Genomic DNA, 22,612 nt, shown 5'->3' on the forward strand with positions numbered 1-22,612 from the left:
CAGTCTTATTCTTACAGTAGCCTCAAGACTTCTCCATCTATACAGCACCGATGATAGAACATCTAGGTTAATGATGAAAAGTTTCTCCACAGTGAGGTATACCCAGAGAGGTTCATAGAGTTACATGGAAAAGACAAGAGGGAGGAGGGAGATAGAGGTGGCCAGGAGGAGAAGAGGGTAATCAAAAGGGGAGAGAGCACGCTAGCCGGTAATCACTTCCCTATGTGCTTTCCACCATCTGGATCTCTCAGAGATGTTCACGGAGTTACACAGAAAAGAGAAGAGGGAGGAAGGAGACAGAGGTGTCCAGGAGGAGAAAAGGGGCTGTCAAAAGGGAGAAACAGATCCAGCCAGTATTCAGTTCTCTAAGTGTTCTCCACAGCCTGGAACACACAAAGAGATTCACAGAGTTGGGTTGAGAAGAAAAGGGGGAGTGGGGAGATGGAGGCGACCTGGTGAAGAAAAGGGAGAGTTAAAAGGGGGCAAGAGCAATCAAGCCAGTGATCTCGCTCCCAAGTAAAAATGGGTGCTGAAGATTGGGTTCTTGAAGATACAAAGTTGATAACAAATATTAAAAAGCAAAGATTAAAAATCTAGAGTATAGATTAGGTTCTCAAAAATACCATATTTTAAAAAAGTGGGAAAAAAAGAGAAAAAACCCGCCAGAGTCACAAAAATTATAATATATATATATATATATATATATATATATATATATATATATATATATATATATAAAGTTTACTTTAAAAATAAGGTCTTAAAAAAAATAGGATCTTTTTTTTGCAAGGTAATAGTAGGTTATAAAAATGAAAATTGAAGGAGTAATAGGGGACTTAAAAATTAAAATAAGAAAAATTTTAAAAATTTAAAAAATTATAAAAAAAGTTTTAAAAATTTAAAAAATGATAATAGTAAAAATATATCTAGAACTTTCTCTGGAGCTGTTATGGACAGTGTGGGGTCAGTTCATTTTCAGATAGTTCCTTGGTCCAGCTTATACTTCTCAAGGTCTCTAGGCCCCTTCCTATGTAGTCGGTGCTAACTACTGTTTTAATCTGTTGCATCTGTCACTTCCAAAGTGGTTCCCTCTGTTTCTTTTAGCTTCTTCTGGTTGCTTGTCTCTTCAGTGTCTAATTTCCACCCTGACACAAGGGGGGCGGTGGTGGTCACTTTTTTTAGTCTCACTTGTTCAGTCGTGCTATGGGGAGGGAGGAACATTGCAAACAAATCTCACTGGCGTGTGCTCACAATATTTCAGCCACATTGGGTTTGCCCTGCTCATGGCGTGTGTGTTTTCCCAGTCTACACGGCTCAGGCTCTAGGTTGCACTGCCGGGAACTGTGTGAAGCGGCCCCTGGGGTTGCCTGTACTTCCCAGGTCTAAGCCGGTCAGGTTCTGGTTCCCGGCTACTTCACAAAGGTGCAGACTTGGTTGAGCCTGGGTTTTGTGCCCTTCCCAGGTCCGAGCAGCTCCGGTGACCAGGTTTTTGGCTAGCGTGGTCAGGGTCTGCAGCTTTTTCCCTTCCGCCGTCCCAGCCACTCAGTTTTCTGGGTGTACAATGGACCCAGCTTCCCAGGTGTGCCGTGCTCTCCCCTGGGGAGTTGATCTCTGGCTGCGACCCTCTCAGTGGGTGTCGACCCTCCAGAGTCCCAAGAAGACCTGGTTAGCAGCAAGGTCTGTTTGCAGTTTGGTATAGGATGCCTCTCTGGGGCCAGGATTCCACCCTTCCAGCTCTGGCTGCCCTCGCCTGCCTATCTCCTGTGGGGGATGGGCCGGTCCGCAGCAGGCTTGCTCTGCTCAGTCTTTTGTTCTGTGAGTGGGCCTGGCAGTGTCTAGGTTAAGGCTTTTCACGGGAAAGCTATCCCAGGGTCTAGGTTTCTGTCTCAATCTAGTTCCCTCAGATTGCCCTCAGGGCATTCAGGCCCAGTCCTTACCCAAAGCAATGCAGCCTGCCTCTCCCTGCCCAGCCCCTGCTTGCTAGTTGGGGATGTGCGTGTCTGGGCTGCCCGCCCACTGGGAATTGCTGTTAGGTACGTAAATCGCAGGTTTAATTATTTATTTATTTTTCCTCCTGGTTATTTTGCCCTCTGCGATTCCAAGGCTTGCCACAGACCCACCAGAGAGAGTGTTTCCTGGTGTTTGGGAACTTCTCTCTTTTTTAAGACTCCCTTCCCGGGACAGATCTCCGTCCCTACCTCTTTTGTCTCTCTTTTTATCTTTTATATTTTGTCCTACCTCCTTTTGAAGACTATGAGCTGCCTTTCTGTGTGTGTGATGTCCTCTGCCAGCATTCAGAAGTTGTTTTGTGGAATTTGCTCGGCATCTAAATGTTCTTTCGGTGAACTTGTGGGATAGAAAGTCGTCTCCCCGTCCTATTCCTCTGCCATCTTAGGACCACCCACCTTAGTAGCCTTTTGATGAAGGCAGTCCTCAGTCTTGTACCAACAAACTTTTCCAAACACTTCTATACCCAAATCTTCCATTTCAAACAATATAAACAACTTACTGATCATCATGCCATGTGGGGCCATGCAAGACGGATGGGTCATGGTGGAGAGGTTTGACAGAATGTGCTCCACTGGAGAAGGGCATGGCAAACCACTTCAGTATTCTTACCTTGAGAACCCCATGAACAGTATGAAAAGGCAAAAAGTAAGGACGCTGAAAGATGAACTCCCCAGGTCGGTAGGTGCCCAATATGCTACTGGAGATCAGTGGAGAAATGACTGTAGAAAGAATGATGGGATGGAGCCAAAGCAAAAACAATACCCAGCTGTGGATGTGACTGGTGATAGAAGCAAAGTCGGATGTTGTAAAGAGCAATATTGCATAGGAACCTGGAATGTTAGGTCCATGAATCAAAGCAAATTGGAAGTGGTCAAACAGGAGATGGCAAGAGTGAACGTTGACATTCTAGGAATCAGCGAACTAAGATGGACTGGAATGGGTGAATTTTACTCAGATGACCATTATATCTACTATTGTGGACAGGAATCCCTTAGAAGAAATGGAGTAGCCATCATGATCAACAAAAGAGTCCGAAATGCAGTACTTGAATGCAATCTCAAAAATGACAGAATGATCTCTGTTCGTTTCCAAGGCAAACCATTCAATATCACTGTAATCCAAGTCTATGCCCTGACCAGTAACACTGAAGAAGCTGAACTTGAACGGTTCTATGAAGACCTACAAGACCTTGTAGAACTGATACACAAAAAAGATATCCTTTTCATTATAGGGGACTGGAATGCAAAAGTAGGAAATAGGGAAACACCTGGCATAACAGGCAAATTTGGCCTTGGAGTACAGAATGAAGCAGGGCAAAGGCTAATAGAGTTTTGCCACGAGAACACACTGGTCATAGCAAACACCCTCTTCCAACAACACAAGAGAAGACTCTATACATGGGCATCACCAGATGGTCAACACCGAAATCAGATTGATTTTATTCTTTGCAGCCAAAGATGGAGAAGCTCTATACAGTCAGAGAAAACAAGACTGGGAGCAGACTGTGGCTCAGATCATGAACTCCTTATTGCCAAATTCAGACTAAATTGAAGAAAGGAGGGAAAACCACTAGACCATTCAGGTATGACCTAAATCAAATCCCTTATGATTATACAGTGGAAGTGAGAAATAGATTTAAGGGACTAGATCTGATAGACAGAGTGCCTGATAAACTGTGGACAGAAGTTCGTGACATTGTACAGGAAACAGGGACCAGGACCATCCCCATGGAAAAGAAATGCAAGAAAGCAAAATGGCTGTCTGAGGAGGCTTTACAAATAGCTGCGAAAAGACGATAAGCAAAAAGCAAAGGAGAAAAGGGAAGATATTCCCATCTGAATGCAGAGTTCCAAAGAATAGCAAGGAGAGATAAGAAAGCCTTCCTCAGCCATCAATGCAAAGAAATAGAGTAAAAGACTAGGGAAAGACTAGAGATCTCTAAAAGAAAATTAGAGATACTAAGGGAACATTTCATGCAAAGATGGACTCGATAAAGGACAGAAATGGAACGGACCTAACAGAAGCAGAAGATATTAAGAAGAGGTGGCAAGAATACACAGAAGAACTGTACAAAAAAGATCTTCACAACCCAGATAATCACGATCGTGTGATCACTCACCTAGAGCCAGACATCCTGGAATGTGAAGTCAAGTGGGCCTTAGAAAGCATCACTACAAACAAAGCTAGTGGAGGTGATGGAATTCCAGTTGAGCTATTTCAAATCCTGAAAGATGATGCTGTGAAAGTGTTGCACTCGATATGCCAGCAAATCTGGAAATTCAGCAGTGGCCACAGGACTGGAAAAGGTCAGTTTTCATTCCAATCCCAAAAAAAGGCAATGCCAAAGAATGCTCAAACTACTGCACAATTGCCCTCATCTCACAAGCTAGTAAAGTAATGCTCAAAATTCTCCAAGCCAGGCTTCAGCAATACGTGAAATGTGAACTTCCAGATGTTCAAGCTGGTTTTAGAAAAGGCAGAGGAACCAGAGATCAAATTGCCAACATCCGCTGGATCATCGGAAAAGCAAGAGAGTTCCAGAAAAACATCTATTTCTGCCTTATTGACTATGCCAAAGCCTTTGACTGTGGGGATCACAATAAACTGTGGAAAATTCTGAAAGAGATGGGAATACCAGACCATCTGACCTGTCTCTTGAGAAACCTGTATGCAGGTCAGGAAGCAACAGTTAGAACTGGACATGGAACAACAGACTGGTTCCAAATAGGAAAAGGAGTACGTCAAGGATGTATGTTGTCACCCTGCTTATTTAACTTATATGCAGAGTACATCATGAGAAACGCTGGGCTGGAGGAAGCACAAGCTGGAATCACGATTGCCGGGAGAAATATCAATAACCTCAGATATGCAGATGACACCACCCTTATGGCAGAAAGTGAAGAAGAACTAAAGAGCCTCTTGATGAAAGTGAAAGAGGAGAGTGAAAAAGTTGGCTTAAAGCTCAATCTTCAGAAAACTAAGATCATGGCATCTGGTCCCATCACTTCATGGCAAATAGATGGGGAAACAGTGGAAACAATATCAGACTTTATTCTTTGGGCTCAGAAATCACTGCTGATGGTGATTGCAGCCATGAAATTAAAAGACACTTACTCCTTGGAAGGAAGGTTATGACCAACCTAGGTAGCATATTTAAAAGCAGAGACATTTCTTTGCCAACAAAGGTCCATCTAGTCAAGGCTATGGTTTTTCCAGTGGTCATGTATGGATGTGAGAGTTGGACGGTGAAGAAAGCTGAGCACTGAAGAATTGATGCTTTTGAACTGTGGTGTTGGAGAAGACTCTTTAGAGTCCCTTGGACCGCAAGAAGATCCAACCAGTCCATCCTAAAGGAGATCAGTCCTAGGTGTTCATTGGAAGGACTGATGTTGAAGCTTAAACTCCAATACTTTGGCCACCTCAAGCGAAGAGTTGACTCATTGGAAAAAACCCTAATGCTGGGAAGGATTGGCGGCAGGAGGAGAAGGGGACGACAGAGATTTAGATGGTTGGATGACATCAGTGACTCTATGGACATGGGTTTGGGTGGTCTCTGGGAGTTGGTGATGGACAGGGAGGCCTGGCGTGCTGCGATTCATGGGATCACAAAGAGTCAGACACGACTGAGCGACTGAACTGAACTGAACTGACTGATCATCATATAAGAATTCCCTCTCACAGATTTGCTCACAGACCTGCCAACCTGAATTCCCTTCTCCTTCTCCTTTGTCTAAGCGAATGTTGCCAGGTCTTCAATGATGAAGTCATATCCATCCACTGACCTTATCAGGTATTTTCTCCCTACTCTGAACTCCTGCGACATGTCTCAGTTGTATTAAGGAGACAGCAAATTACTTACAGAGTAACAACAGGATGAAAGTGGCATGGTAGATTTGAAAATAAATTTTATGTTCCTTAAACTGAAAGAACTCAAAATGTGAGATGACAATAGAAGTGGAAAATTTAATTAGGGAATGAAATACATGTTGGTAACATTTTGAGCATTTTCTATACAGCAGTCCATGCATTGTTTTTCCTGGACTTGCACATTTGTTTCTATAAATAGGCACTATTATTATCCTCTGTTTCCAGATTAAGAATCTGAGGCTTAGATGTATTATAGGATATAGCCAAGTTCATCCAACTAATAAGAGGAGAGGGGCATTTGAATAGCCCGTATTCTTATCCCTTAGGGTATAGTGTACTTAAGATGTGATCCCAAGTTGCAGTTGCTCCAGGAAGAATAGAGGGAGATTGAAGGGATACAATACAATGGAAGACTACAATGAAGGTGAATACAGAGAAACAGAGGAGGGTAAGAATTAACAAAAGAGCAATGAAAAGATGGACTGAAGCATAAGCCAATACAATGGAGCTTAGGATTTGGGAGCTAGTTTTGTCAACATTTGTCTTCCAGGGTTTTCCTCTTATTAAAAAAATTGTAGATTTGTAGATTCTTAAATGGCTCAAATTTAGTCAGCTATTTGGTTCTCAGCTTTAAAGCTGTGCAAATGCCATTTTCCAGGTTTGTCAGCAGTTGTGTTGACTTTGAGGGCTAACTCATACCAACAAATTTTTAGGAGATTGATGGATAAACTAGATAGCATACATTAATGTTGTTGTTGTTGTTATTTAGTTGCTCAGTCGTGTCTGACTCTTTTTAGTGACCCTATGAACTGTAACCCACCAGGCTCCTCTGTCTATGAGATTCCCCAGGCAAGAATACTGGTGTGGATTGCCATTTCCTTCTCCAGGGGATCTTCCCAACCCAGGGATCAAACCCACATCTCCTGTGTCTCTTGCATTGGCGGGCAGATTCTTTACCGCTGAGCCACTTGGGAAGCCCATATTCATGTACAATGACACTATTTTACAATACAATCAACTCATAGCTGTCTTCATAAAACACTCCTAATGGATACATCCTATCAATGGCTTCCCATTGCACTTAGAATAAAAACCAAAATTCTTGCTTTGACCTCAAAGGCCTATGTAAACTAATCCCTGTTGAATTTTCTGGGCTTGCTCCTCTCTCCCTTGCTCACTAAACTCTAGCTCTACTCACTTTCTTCCAGTTCCTTCAAGAAGTCAAGCCCCTTTTCACCTCAGGACCAACCTGTACACTATTCCTTCTAGCTGAACTGCTTCACTTAATTATGTGAGGATCAGAAATTAAATACCTTAATTTCTTTTACTGACCTTAGTTAAAGAAATGTAATTTTTACAATTATATTTAATGAAAAGTCTTGAGGGGAGCTAATCTTATTAGCATAAGTACTTTGAGAATTAATTCAAAATGTCACAATGGTTGGTACAACTCTCAGGAAGATAATTGAGGGAACTCAGAGGACATTTAAATTCTGGTGACCATGTAAAAAGGCACTGTTGGAAAAATAGCCAGTAAGAACATAAGTTTTTAAATATAAAGATATGTGTGTGCTATGTTCCTTGTTAATGAGATGAGATGTTCTATGATATGACTTGTAAATACAAAATGTCTAGTGTAGTCACTTCTGCTTATAAAACATGTTTGTTATAGGAACTTGTAGTTATTTACTTTGGTGATAAAATAATTTTGTAATAATAAATGGAAGGGGCTCACTTAAGCAGTAAATGAACTTACCAGCCCTATGGCTCAACCTATAGCTGTAGATCTGGCATCACCTCAGGCAGATTGGATCCAAATTCAGTTAAAAGCCTGGGCCCTGCCATTATTCTCAGCACTAAGGATTCCATTTTAAGGTCACCTTCTCTGAGAGGCTTTCTCTGAGTACTGTATTTAAAGCAGCACTACTCAAAATTTGGTAAAACTACAGAAGCCCAGGCCATCCCTATTTCAATAAACCAAGGCCCTCCGTATTTCAAAAAGCCAAGGTCTCTATAATCTTTATTAGCTCTCCAAGTGATTCTGATACTCACTGAAGTTTGAGAATTACTGATTCAAATGTGTGCTTTTTCCTTTATTCTGTATTAGAGCATTCTGTTGTTTCTCTCCCAGCTCCTATCACAGTATCTATTTCCATGTGGTTGTCTGTCTGCCCTACTAGACTATAAACACCATGAGGGCAGGGATCATGTCTTTCTTGTCAATTGCTATATTCCCAACATATAACAAGTGCTGGGCACAAAGCTGGGACTCTAAACAATAGGCTCAGTATGCATAGTGACAAGTTACAAGCTTGAACAACAAGCTTGCTATGAGCCTTGAAAGATGCCAGGATTTGTGGCCTCCGTAGGAGAGGAGTTTGATCCAGGGCCAGTGATGAGGCTTCATCGCTCAGAGCTTTTTGTGTAATAAAGTTTTATTAAAGTATAAAAAAGATAGAGAAAGCTTCTGACATAGACATCAGAAGGGGACAGAAAGAGTGCCCCCTTGCTAGTTTTTAGCAAAGAGTTAAAAACCTATTAGACTTCCCTGGTGGCTCAGAGGTTAAAGCATCTGCCTCCAATGCGGGAGACCTGGGTTCGATCCCTGGGTCGGGAAGATCCCCTGGAGAAGGAAATGGCAAACCACTCCAGTATTCTTGCCTGGAGAATCCCATGGACGGAGGAGCCTGGTAGGCTACAGTCCCACGGGGTTGCAAAGAGTCGGACACGACTGAGCGACTTCCCTTTCCTTTCCTTAAAAACCTATTAGCAAGCTGCTAATTAGAGAAAGGAAGGGCCTCAAAACTGAGGGAGTGGCACCAGGTCCCTCACCCACAACATGCATTTTGAGAAAGCATTGGCACAAGGTGAGTCATCCTGGCCATAAAACAATTGACATGAATCTTGAAGAAAGGCAGATTTCCAAGCAAGCAAATACATAGTTCATTAACATAGCTTAAGGAAGACATTTCCATGAGAAAAATACATTGGTTAGCTCAGGGTTTGAGATCAAGTTAAGTTCTGGTGGAACCAGGTGTTGCCATGACAACACAGGATTAGATGAGAAAAGAAAAAAATGTTTGAAACTTGGAGTTTTATTTCCTCCTGCTGCTTGGGGAGCTTCCTACCAAGGCTATTAACACTCTCAATAGGATGAAAAAAATGAATTTTTATTCATAATGAACCCAAGACTCACTTTATAGAAGTGAGTCACGAACTTTATTTTTCACAAGAATCCTTTTGGGGAATGCTAAAGTGAAAGTGAAAGGCGCGTCCAACTCTTTGTGACCCCATGGACTATACAGTCCATGGAATTCTCCAGGCCAGAATACTGGAGTGGGTAGGGTAGCCTTTCCCTTCTCCGGGGGATCTTCCCAACCCAGGGGTCGAACCCAGGTCTCCCGCACTGCAGGCAAATTCTTTACCAGCTGAGCCACAAGGGAAGCCCCAAAATACTGGAATGGGTAGCCTATCCCTCCTCCAGTGGATCTTCCTGAACCAGGAATCAAACTGGGGCTTCCTGCATTGCAGGCAGATTCTTTACCAACTGAGCTATCAGGGAAGCCCTTTGAGGAATGCTGATAAATATTAAATTAGATCAAATTAGAATTGAGTCAGCTGTTCTGGTTTAATCAGAATTGGATGTTCTAGAGCTCTTTCCACTTGGCCTCCCATGGTTCTCTGAAGGCAGTACATGACCTTGCTTCACAGTGGGTGGTCCCTGGACCAGCAGCATCAGCAGATGGTACAAAAGGAAGGGTAGGCAAGACTGCTGACACCTTAGCACAAATGAAGACAACAGGACCAAAAGTCATTTTATTCTTTGTTATCACATCCAAGAATTTTTTTTGAAAGGTTCACTTATTAAGGCCCTTGATGAAGCAGTAAAAATTATTAATATTAAATTTTTAATACATGTCTCTTTTTAATATGCTGTGTTATGACATGAGAAGTAAGTACTAAGCCTTTCTGTTGCATAACAAAATGTGATGATTGTCTTGAAGAAAATAACATGTGCAGTTCTTTGAGTTGTGCGTCAAACTATCTGCCTTTTGTATGGTACACAAGTTCTAATTAAAAAAAAAAAAAACTCACAAACTATGGTCATTTGGCAGACATCTTGAAAATGAATGAGGTGAACCTGTCAAGCAAAGTAACTGATGGTATTTGTTGCCAAAGATAAAACTTGAGCCTTCAAGAGAAAATCAGAATTGTATAAAATTTTTATCCCCTTTGCAATACTTAAATACTTTTCTAATGAGATAGGTCATTGTTTTAGCCTGTTCAGGCTGCTGTAGACATTTACTTCCCATGGTTCTGGACGTTGGGAAGTCCAAGATCAATGTACCCAGTATGATTATGCTCTGTTGAGGACCCTATACCTGGTTCATAGTGCCTTCTAACTGTGTCCTCGCCTGGCAGGAGAAGCTAGGGAACTCTGGGTAGTCCCTTTTACAAGGGCATTTATCTCATTCATGAGGGCCCCATCCTCATGACCTAAATATTTCCCAAAGGCCCCACATACTAATACCATAATCTTTAGGGGCTAGGATTTTAACATATGAATTTTAGGGGCACACAAACATTCAGAACAAAGCAGTGGTTGTGTGAACAAATGCAATTTTTTTTTTCCATAATGTAATACAACATTATTTGGAAGATCTGCATGAATCAGTGACCTAATATTTTCCAAATGACTGATGTGGAATCACACATGTGCAAAAGATTTATTCAAAGTAAAGTTTCACCTAACAGTGTAGAAAAGTTCACTCATGTGGCCAGATCCCACATTGCAACTTATCTCTAAGGAGCTATCACTTGCAGAATTTCAGTGTAACATCCAAGAATATTGATGATTATTTGAAAAGCTACTTCCTGTTTTAACTGCTTATATCTGTGAGGTTGGATCATCTCCCTTTACTTCAAACCAACATAATACCACGGATGGAAAGCAGAAACAGATATGAGAATACAGATGTCTTCTATTAAGGCAGGCACAAAGATATGTGAAAAACAAATCAGTCATCCACTCTATTCATGAACTTTGTTTCAGAAAACATGGTTATTTTCATAAACTATTATAGGTCTAGTATTGTTAACTGTAAATTAATAAATATATAAATATTTCTGAAATTTCTCAGCTTTACTTTCTAATGTGATATATACCACATAAAGGAATATCTTTGAGATCTTTCTAATTTATGAGAGCATAAAGAGGTCCTGAGAACAAAACATTTAAGAACTGCTGCCTTAGGAACAGTTTGAAAATTTCTTCCTCTGAGCACTTCTAGCCTCAAACAAAGATAAATAAACCCTGATGAGTGCTCCTTAATCCCTTTCCCCTTTTATCAGCTAGACCCCAAGCCAAATGCCTCGGATTTATTTCACATAAATGTACATTCCTGTCATGCTTCCCTAAGCAAAAGAGTTGTCAGTTTGATTAGATTTGGGGACTTAATTGGCTTCCACGATTCAGTTTGGCAAAGAGCCAGGCCACTCACCTGGGTAGCATATGTATTCACAAACCAGCTTCTAGAAAGATATAACTCTACTGAAGCATCAACTGCTGGGTTCTGCCAACTTCAGAGGACAAACTCATTCTTTGCCCTTTTTTGGACACCAGCTGTTCAACTCAATGTTTCTGATGGTGGGATATAATTTCGTTATAAAGGTAAAAGAAAAACTAAACATATTAGAAACAATCAATCAAATAAAAGGAGGCTGGTATTTATCTAGCACTGGCTTTAAGCCAAATACTCTTATATGTGTTACTTCATTTAAATATTTTAGCAACACTATGAGATGGGCATTATAATTCTCATTTTACAGATAAGGAAAGTGGGATTAGATGGCTGTTATGCAGCAGAGAAGGGATAAAATCCAGGCCTCAGTGGCTCCAAAGACAGATTAATAGTTAGAGGATCTGGGTTATGTCAAATGCTTTATGGTGGTGCTTTATGGATGTGAATATAAAGACACCTCCAATAATTCTTTAGCAGTACCTCATACCAATGGTTCTCAAAGTGTGGTCCCTGGACTGGCAGCATTGAAATCCCTGGGGACATGTTAAAACTGCAGATTCTCAGGCCCTGGTCCAGACCTGCTGAATACGTAGCTTTGGGGGGAAGTGAGGAAGGCAGGACCAAGGACAGATGAGGTGCCAGAGGCACCAAGTTCTAAAGGTGTTAAACTATCACATAAATAAGCCTGCAATATTGTGTCAGTTAACTCAGAGGTACTTCTCTCTGGGGAAAGAAAAATAGTCTATTCCATGCAGCTAATAAATCCCTCATTATGAATTTGAACATGTGACAGGAAAATATTTGTTGTTTGTAATGGTCTGCTTCCTTCTTAAGGAAGACTGATCCTGGTAACCAGAAACATTTTTGCTTGCTGAAGTTTGAGCTCTTCACCATTTGCCTAATGGCCACTTATCTTCCTACTCCTCCCTTGATGCCTGAAGGATCAGCAGAACAGTGCAGACCTCTGAAAAATCTTATTCATGGATCTTCTTAGATCAGATTCCTGAGGAGCAGAGCCTGAGATGGGGACTCTTGTGCAAATGATTTATTGAAGGAGCACTCTTAGGAGAAGAGAAACAAGGGAAGTAGGTTAAGCAACAACTTGGGCTTCCCGGGTGGCTTAGTGGTAAAGAAACCTCCTGCCAAAGCAGGAGACGTGAGTTCCATCCCTAGGTCGGGAAGATCCTCTGGAGAAGCAAATGGCAACCCACTCCAGTATTCTTGCCTGGGAAATCCCATGGACAGAGGAGCCTGGCAGGTTACAGTCCATGGGGTTGAGAAAAAGAGTTTGATATGACTGAGCAACGAAACAGCAAAATAACAATGACCAAGGATGTGGTCTCCAACAGATACTGGCTTCAGCCTAATCCCATGGGAAGCTCTGGGACATGAATTTCACCACTGGGTTCGTCTTGCCTGGAGGGAAGAGAGCCTCTCTGTCAGTTACTCATTGGCTGTGAACTGCTAGTAGTGGGATGACGGCAAGAGTCTAACCTCCTGGGCTAAGTGGTTCCTGGTTGGTTGAGGATAGTGTTTCAGAAAAATGAGCAGCTGTGAGCCATCAGTATCTAGCCCTGATGGCAGCTGGCGGATGGGTGAGCCCAGGTAATAGACATCTGGATGGGACACCAACAGCTTGACTCCATGAATCAACCCCATGAATGCTTTTTGGATCTTGGCTCACAAATCCCTGAATGTCTGTATCGATCTCGGCTTAGGTGTGAGCTCTCCTCTCATCTGCTGGCCTCACAGAGTCACAGTCCCAGAACAGCCAATTCCCTATTCCCCATTCAGCCTTTGAAGGATCCCAGATAGTTTGTGGAGGGGTGTTGAACACATGCATAATCCCTCCCTGTAGAATATCTTTCTCTCCTAGGAACATTTTGTTGCTGTTTCCTGTTTCCTTCTTTTGTAAAATGAAGGGATGATCTGGATTATTTCTAAGCCTCATTCCAGTTTAAAAATTTATTTACCTAATGATTTTGTTCCAGAAGGCAGCTGTTGTGCTCGCCTTGCCTCTGGGAATGAGCTCCAGAAGAACATCAGTTAGAAACTAAGTCTAGTATCATTGATACAAGTCAGGCATTCTTCAGCCTGTGAAAAGATTTAGTTCATATAAAGGAATGCACTTCCATTTGCTCTTACCAAGATTCTTTTCTCAATAATTGATACTAAATTTTCTGGACAATTATTAGGGATGAACTTTTTTAAAAAATTAAAGAACTTCAGAGTTGATTGCAGATTCCTGCCTCCATGATGTGTCATGTATTTGCCACGCAAAAATGGACAGATGCTATCATTTCCATTCTGGAATCTTGAAACTGTGGCAGAAACTGAGGCAAAACACCAAAAGCATCACCGAAGTGTCCCTATGTGTCTCACTTTAACAAGTACGAGGTGATACTGAAAAAAAATTCATGATGTAAATAATTGAAAGTAGGGTTAACCCTGCCAGATACTTTTGTGTGACTTTTGCATGCCTATTTTGTGACTTAAAGCACCTATTCAGGCTTATAAAACACTGAAAAGTGTCCCCTGTGGGTAGACAACTTTAAAAAAGCCATTCCTTCCTCCTGGCTGTAAGGCTCAAAGGAGGCACAAGCCTTGGTATCTGAAGTGTAGACCAGGTTTTAGCCCTTACTCACACCTTTGAAAAAGTAAAAGTGTTAGTTGCTCAGTCGTGTCTGACTCTGCGACCCCATGAACTGTAGCCTGCCAGGCTCCTCTCTTCATGGGATTTTCCAGGCAAGAATACTGGAGTGGGTTGCCATTCCCTCTTCCAGGGGATCTTCCCAACCCAGGGATCAAACCCAGGTCTCTTGCATTTCAGGCAGATTCTTTAGACACACCTTTACCTGAGACCTTGGCGCAGAGTACATCTTGGATGTCAGTATATGGTGCTCCTGGTTGTAGGTGTCCAATCATTGTAACCAGACTGGTTTTCCATTCTTTGATATGACCTTTCATGTTTGTCATCAAGCCTACAAAATTGCTGAGTGATGCCATGTCTCAAGACATGCTGCAGCTCATCTTTATTGATGATAATGTCCAAGACAAAAAGGCCCCCAAAAAAGACTGTGTCTGGACACCCTGTCTGTATGTATTCTTTATACCTTTTTATTATGTGACAAGGTTTGCCTTAGGTCTTTAGCATTGATCAAGAGGCTCTCACCATTTTAACTGAAGTTCTAGAGTCACTTATTTTTTTTTAATAAATTTATTTATCTTAGTTGGGGGCTAATTACTTTACAATATTGTAGTGGTTTTTGCCATACATTGACATGAATCAGCCATGGGTTTACATAGGAGGTCTAAAGTGGCATTACCATGTTAATCCAGGCGGATCTTTCTGCTTGGGGACATTATGATAGTCAAATTGTTAGTATAATATTCATTCAAAATATCTGATGTAGAATTATTTTTCCAAAGTTCCTAGAAACTTATTACTGCAAGAATACAGGAGTGGGTTGCCGTGGCTCCTCCAGGGGATCTTCCTGACTCAGGGATTGAACCAGCATCTCTTAAATCTCCTGCATTGGCCTGGGGGTTCTTTACCACTAGTACCACCCAGGAAGCCCCCATTGCAGTATAATCATATGATATTTTTACTTCCAGTGTTACAGTGGAGAAAGTCTGGAAGAAAGGCGCTCTTTAACTAGTTATATTAATCAAGTTGATAGGATCTGCTGCACCAGTGACCCAAAGGTCATTGCTGGAGTTTTTGTTAATCTCTGTCATTGCAGTAGTTACACAGGAAAGGGAATGAAGGAGGAAAGGGTAAAATGAAACAGGAGATAAAATAGCTTTGGAAAAAAAAATAATACTAAGTCTTCCTTCCCTGGTTTTCTTTATTCCTGACAATATAAATAATGTCTTCTTAAGAGGAAAAGTTAAGAAAGCAAATAAATTCCTATAGGCTTACAGATTTGGGTTGAGAACAGTGTTAAATGGTGTATTCATAAAAAAAAAAAAAGAAAGCTTGGGGACATTTTGAGGTAGTGACTATATTTTCACAAGGGAATGACACAAGTTCTTTCCCTTTGAAGGAAGAAGATTGTACCTTCTCTTTGGTTCCAAGAATAGCCAATAAAGACATGAGAGTTCATTATCGTAGAGCATCAGTCCCCAACCTTTTGGGCACCAGGGATGGGTTTTGTGGAAGACAGTTTTTCCACAGACTGGGGGTGGGGGGTGGTTGCAGGATGCTTCAAGTGCATTACGTTTATTATGCACTTTATTTCTATTATTATCACATCAGCTCCACCTCAGATCACCAAGCATTAGATCTCCAAGGTTGAGGGACCCCTGCCATAGGGGACCATTTAGAAAGTGGAAGATTACTCAGGATCATATCCTTTGCATGGAGGCAGTTTGAGGGAAAGCCCCTACAACCCACATAGCACCTCTTGATTAAATTGTCCTTATACTCTCTGCTGAAAGAAGACAGTTTACAAAACTCCACTCTTTCTTTCTTAAGTGCTCCCAATAAATCGCCATCATCGTGAAAGTCACCTTTGTTATTTACTAGAAAAATTGAATTTTTTTCCCTGTAATATTATGAGCTTTCCCCCTTCTCCCTAATAAATATGTTTTATTGCATCTTCATTGCAGATCTAATCTGTAAATCATCTCGTACTCACTCATTTAAGTCATAGCTATCTGCTGAAGAATATCAGTCAACTAGGCTGGAAACATTCTTCCAGTAGTAGAAATGGAATGTCAAGTTAATTACTCTTCTTGTCCTCTATAAAATACATTACTTTTGAAAGGTTTCACTTACTTAACATTTGAACTAAAGATTTAAAATTATATCATAATAATTCAATACTACACGTTTCGTTCACCCACAAGAGACATCTAGCTTTAATTATATAATCAGTGGTGCAAATTGTTCTTAGCTTGAAGAAAAATTAGAGGAAAATATAGACTAAAATGTGGCAAGTGGTAGATTTATGGAAATATCCAGTGCATGGTATGATGAGCTGCATGACAAGTACAAACATGAAAAAAATTAAATTGGTCCTGCTGGAGAATTTGAACCTATGAAAATGTCATTAATGGCCATTATATTTCTACTTAGGTATCCGTGGCTTTACCACTTGTTCACAGAGGCTTCTTTAGGCTTGTAGCATTAAGTATTCATTACAGAAGAGAGATGTGTGCTCTCGAAGGGCCCTCCTTCCACAAATGACTAGAAAAAACTCCCGAGTTTGGACACAATTATAGCTGTTTTTCTAAGAATTTCATCATTTTGCCTCCATAAGTGAATGTCTGTCTACCCCATTTGCCTGCAAATTGTGTTACATCAGCACGATGGATCATTTGGCTTCCTTGTTGGTCCTAGGGGATATGAGCACAGCCCACAGGTCTGCCAGCAGCTGACTTCCTGGTAAATGTTTACTTATAAATTAGCATGGGTGATAATTTAGTAGGAAAATAAGCATAGATTACTTTTAATGGCATAGGCATTATGTGTTATGAACGCAGTATTTTATGTTTAGTTGAAGCAAATGTATATGATTATTAATATCTAACCCAAATGTAACTCAGAAATTGTGAATTAGAAAGTTTAAACCAAGTTAAGCCACATGTTACAGTGCATCAGCACTGAAATTAGGAGCTTCAGGAAGGTTTCACAGTGGTAAAGCAATATCATACCATTCACCTATACCATGTGTTAGAATTTATTTATTTCTGTGATTTGTTCTCTTCTCCTTCCCTCATAAACTGACTTATTCTGTTCCCAAAGAACATGGTTTCTCTCTTGAGAAGCATCAGTGCATCAAAACTTTGGCTTCTGGAGCTGAGGCAAATAATCTGTCAGCAGGGACACCATGACAGCCTGGAATGACACACAGAGAAAGAGAAAGAAAGAAATGGGTAAACATTACCAAGATCCTGCTTAGGGACCTATGGAAGAGGATCCGCGTTACAGCTTTGAAGGCTTATGGCAGACATGTGTTTTCCTAAGGAAATGATAAGGGGTCGCTTCCAAACTAATACTTATTTTTATTAAGGGAGCTCATGAGGGATCATGCTGACCCAAATATATACACAAACACCATGCTTTTTTAGGCCTCATTCCAGGACCAGTGGGGGTGAGAGCCAAAGGGAGGTACCAAGGTGGTAGCCATGATTGGCTTTTCTAGTCATAAGTGAAGCCTACTATTGGCTGGTTGTAGAGAAATAGAATTCCTCCCATCCTTGTGTTTACACTGTGGTTTGGATACTTGTAACCTAGAAAAGTTTAGAATAAATCAGATGTAGATTATTTAGGTTAATGAATAATGTCTTTCTGAATCTGTGTTCTCCTGAAAGAATATTTATAAGCTAGAGTACAGCTTCCCATCAGGCCATCAGCGGCAAACAGGAATTTTCACTTTTACTCTTCCCAACTTCCAAAATAACAACGATAGTAATAATATCAGAAACAGTGATGATGACAAATGCTGACTGAGTGCTTACTATGTACCAGACTAAGTGTCTTACTATCAACATTTGTCGTCATCACCATTGCTGATATTATCACTGCGCCAGGTACTGCAGTAAGGTAGAGAGAAGTGTTTGTAAATTACCTTGTGTAACACAACAACCTTCTAAAGGAATCTCTGCTATTATCACTTATAGATGAGAAACTCAAGCCTGGAAACAATGCAGAACTGGGTTTGGACCCAAGTTTCTCTGACTCCACTCTTATGAGGTAGTTTTACTGCCTTTCAGGTACTTGCTCTTGCTTCTTCTTCTTTTTTTTTTTTTTGCATTCTTCCTTTTGTTTTATTTTTATTGAAATATAATTGCTTTACAATGTTGTATTGGTTTCTGCTGTACAACAAAGCGAATCAGCTCTAAGTATGCATATATCCCCTCCCTCTTGAGCCTCCCTCCCACACCACTCGCCAATCCCACCCTTCTAGGTCATCACAAAGCACTAAGCTGAGCTCCCTGTGCTGTAGAGCAGCTTCCCACTAGCCATGAATTTTACACACGATGGGGAAACAGTGGAAACAGTGGCAGACTTTATTTTTGGGGGCTCAGAAATCACTGCTGATGGTGATTGCAGCCATGAAATTAAAAGACGCTTACTCCTTGGAAGGAAGGTTGTGACCAACCTAGATATCATATTTAAAAGTAGAGACAGTACTTTGCCAACAAAGGTCCATCTAGTCAAGGCTATAGTTTTTCCAGTGATCATGTACGGATGTGAGAGTTGGACTATAAAGAAAGCTGAGCGCTGAAGAATTGATGCTTTTGAATTGTAGTGTTGGAGAAGACTCTTGAGAGTCCCTTGGACTGCAAGAAGATCCAACCAGTCCATCCTAAAGGAGATCAGTCCTGGGTGTTCATTGGAAGGACTGATGTTGAAGCTGAAACTCCAATACTTTGACCACCTCACGCGAAGAGTTGACTCATTGGAAAAGACCCTAATGCTGGGAAGGATTGGGGGCAGGAGGAGAAGGGGATGGCAGAGGATGAGATGGTTGGATGGCATCACCGACTCGATGGACATGGGTTTGGGTAAACTCCGGGAGTTGGTGATGGACAGGGAGGCCTGGCATGCTGCGATTCATGGGGTTGCAAAGAGTCGGACACAACTGAGTGACTGAACTGAGTGTATATATGTCAGTACTACTTTCTCAGTTCATCCACCCCCTTTTCCCTGTGTCCACAAGTCCATTCTCTACGTCTGCATCTCTATTCCTGTCATGCAAATAGGTTCATCAGTACCATGTTTCTAGATTCCATATAGATGCATTAATATATGATACTTGTTTTTCTCTTTCTAACTCACTTCACTTTGTATAACAGGCTCTGGGTTTATCCACATCACTACAAATGACTCAGATTCATTCCTTTTCATGTCTGAGTGCTGTTGCTTTTTGACCAGACTATGCAATATCCTTTTCTATTGTGTGAGGTAGGAAGAGATACGAAATACAGATGAGGAGACTGAAGCACAGGTATTTCCTGAGGGGTGGCAGTGAGGCGTGGATCTGTACCTGCCTGTCCTATTCCTTGACCACCATTTTCATATGAATAAACTAGACTTAGAGGAGTTATGATACTTTCCCAAGACCACACAGAGAGCCAGAATTTTAACTTGATTTCCAAATCCCATGTTCGAGAACCAAACAGTATTCTGTATTGCCTTCAGGCTACAAAAATGTATTGAGCACATATCATTATAGGGAGAGGACCGGTAACAAATAAAAAAGAAAATATCAAGGAGTGATAAATGTCATTGGAAAATTACAAAAAAAAAAAAAAACAGGATAAAGGAGGTTGGGGAACCACTTAGAGAGGGTGGACAGGGGAAATCTTGTTAAAGAGTGACATTTAAGTTGAGATCTGAATGACAAGAAGAAGACAGAAAGGTCAAACACTAGGATAAGAACATCTTCCAGTAAAATATTTTAAGCTTTTTTATGGGTTCCTGGGGTTACCTCTTAGGTTTGGTTTTGTTTTTAATGGTCATAGCATATGTCAAATTTATTTTCAAATATTAAATCTTAGAAAGTTAATTATGAGTAGAGCTGCTGCCAGATTTAGTTAGATACAGACATACATATATACATACATACATAAGTAGGCATTTCAGGTCAACAACAATTTTTCTTAAACTATAAGTATGTTCCAAATATTACATAGGACATGTCTATTGGTGGTGGTGTTTAGTCGCTAAGTTGTGTCCGACTCTTGCGACCCCATGGACTGTAGCCTGCCAGGCTCCTCTGTCCATGGGGTTCTCCAGGCAAGAATACTGGAGTGGGTTGCCATTTCCTTCTCCAGGGGACCTTCCCGACCCAGGTATCGAACCTAGGTCTCCTGCATTGCAGGCAGATTCTTTACTGACTGAGCTATGGTGAAAGCCCTTAGGACATGTCTATACTAAACAATTATTTATTGTCTTAATAAGTTGTCTAAACACCACACCACATTTGAAACTCCAATGTAGCTGGGTATCCTGTATTTTATCTGGCACCCCTCACTTGGAGAGAAGAGATGGTAAAATACTGTGAACTACATTCACAATGGTGTTGTATATCTAAAGGTCATCCTGATAGTAGTACTTTGAAGTGGCAGATTTTTTGCAGGGTCCCTTTAGGTTTCTTTGTGTAGCTTCCCTGGTGGCTCAGAGGTTAAAGCATCTGCCCGCAATACGGGAGACCTGGGTTCGATCCCTGGGTTGGGAAGATCCCCTGGAGAAGGAAATGGCAACCCACTCCAGTATTCTTGCCTGGAGAATCCCATGGACAGAGGAGCCTGGTGGGCTACAGTCCATGGGGTCGCAAAGAGTCGGACATGACTGAGCGGCTTCACTCACTCCCTTTAGGTTTCTTGAGCTCTACAGTAAATGTGTAGGCAGAGGAAGAAACCCACCTCACATTTCATGAGTCCTATAGCCTTAGTAATTATTGAAAAATATAAAAGCAAGCTTTATGGTGAGGAGAAAATGTGTGTATACGTGTGTGTGTGTGTGTGTGTATGTATTGTTTTATTTTCTTTTTTTTCTTTAAACAAAGAGATCCAAAGATCTGTGCACTATGGAGAGAATGATGTGATTACCAGAGTGTTCTGAAAAGCACTGCTGGAAATCTCCCAGTATGAAGGCCTTAAAAAGCTAGTGTGAGTGAGTGCTGAATGAGTACACGTTTGCTTGAAAAACGTTATATGCTTTTAGAACAAGCCCTTCACCTATTTGGTTATTACATTAGTCATTATGGGCACCTCAGAACTTGAGGCTGGATTGTGTCTCTCCTTCCTTCTTCTATCCTGACTGTAAATGAAACTGTATGTGTGGAAATCACCCTTCAGACATTAGTGCTGCCCAGTAGGACTTTCTGTCATGATGGAAATATTCCCTGTCTATGCTGTCAAATACAGGTAGTGTAGCCACCAGCCCTATGTGACTATTGAACACTTAAAATGTGGTTAGTATGTCTGAGGAATTGAATCTTATATTTTATTATCTTTTAGTTCATTTTTGTTGTTCGGTTGCTCAGTTGTGTTTGACTCTTTGCAACCCCATGGACTGTAGCCCGCCAGGCTCCTCTGTCCATGGAAGTCTCCAGACAAGAATACTGGCGTGGGGGTGCCATTTCCTTCTCCAGTTAGTTAGCTGAAGTCTAAATTTAAATAGCCACATGCCCCTAGTGGCTACTGTGTTGGATAGGGAGATTCTAGAGGAAAATAGGTATTGTATCTTTAGAACATTCCAGAAGAATCTAGCAGAGCAGTGCTGAGTGTAAATGTCATTCTAAATAAGCCATCTAAGAATAATTTCTTTGCCTATAAAATAGGAATTTAGACTAGATAATCTGTAAGGTCTCATCCCACTTGAAAATGCCATGCTTCTATGAATTGTACAGACTGTGCAGAGACTGAACACTATTCTTTTTTTTTTTTTTTTTAATCTGCAGTGCCTGGCAGAGAACCTGGCACACAGTAGATGCTCAGTATATGGTTGCTGAAATGAACTTAACTCAGTGGGACGTCCACGTCATCTGGTTTGGAGACATAAAGAGGACAGCATGTGTGTCATCAACCCCCTTCCAGAATCCATGTCGGGTATCACTAGTCAGTTATGTCCCTCTTTCCTTCTGAGGCCACAGGCAGGCTTAGAAGCTTCTGAACATAGGACTCCATGTAGCCTGCTGATGACATTGAGGACCTAAGATTAAAAGTCATTTGCCATCTAGATAGCTCAACCTACTTAGTTTATGTGGAAGGAAACTGAGACCCAGAGAGGTCACGCTTATCCAAAATGATATGGCTGACTAATATCAACGACAGTTACAGAATTCAAGTCTTCTCACTCCCAGTCAAGCATTCTTTCTATTTTAGGTTCTTTACTTTCATTTTAGTATGGCTGTGCATCTCGTTTTTGTTTTTGTTTTTTTTTTAATATATTTACCCATTAAGGGAAGTGGATACCTCAGGAAGGTGGGAGATGGAGAGAGGGTGGTAGGACTTAGATAGTGGAAAATGGGTGGGCATAAGATTTCACTGTGAATATGTGTGTATATATATATGTGTGTGTGTGTGTGTGTATAATATATATATACACACAAGTGCATAATAAGCTCTTTAAAAATTCAGAAGTACAGAGTATCTTCATAATTATATTTTAGAAAATTTAGTTCCCCATCCGGCCCCTGAATTTCTACAAAAGAATCTGTTTTAACAGATTTGGGTTGATCTATCTTTGTTGTTTT

The 22,612-nt window shown here is 41.0% G+C and overlaps 1 protein-coding gene across 1 annotated transcript in view; it reads right to left on the minus strand.

Annotated features, from left to right (window-relative positions):
• Window positions 1-17,069: 17,069 nt before the first annotated feature.
• OTC (ornithine transcarbamylase) overlaps window positions 17,070-22,612 on the minus strand; it is a 77,008-nt gene continuing 71,465 nt past the window's right edge. The window contains exon 10 of the mRNA XM_081565128.1: window positions 17,070-17,241. Within this exon, the coding sequence (XP_081421254.1) occupies window positions 17,182-17,241 (60 nt within the window). The 3' untranslated portion in view covers window positions 17,070-17,181. The remainder of the gene's footprint in view (window positions 17,242-22,612) is intronic.

This window comes from Giraffa tippelskirchi, chromosome X, assembly GCF_054371585.1.
Source record: "Giraffa tippelskirchi isolate mGirTip1 chromosome X, T2T-mGirTip1v1.2.pri, whole genome shotgun sequence".
NCBI lineage: Eukaryota > Metazoa > Chordata > Mammalia > Artiodactyla > Giraffidae > Giraffa > Giraffa tippelskirchi.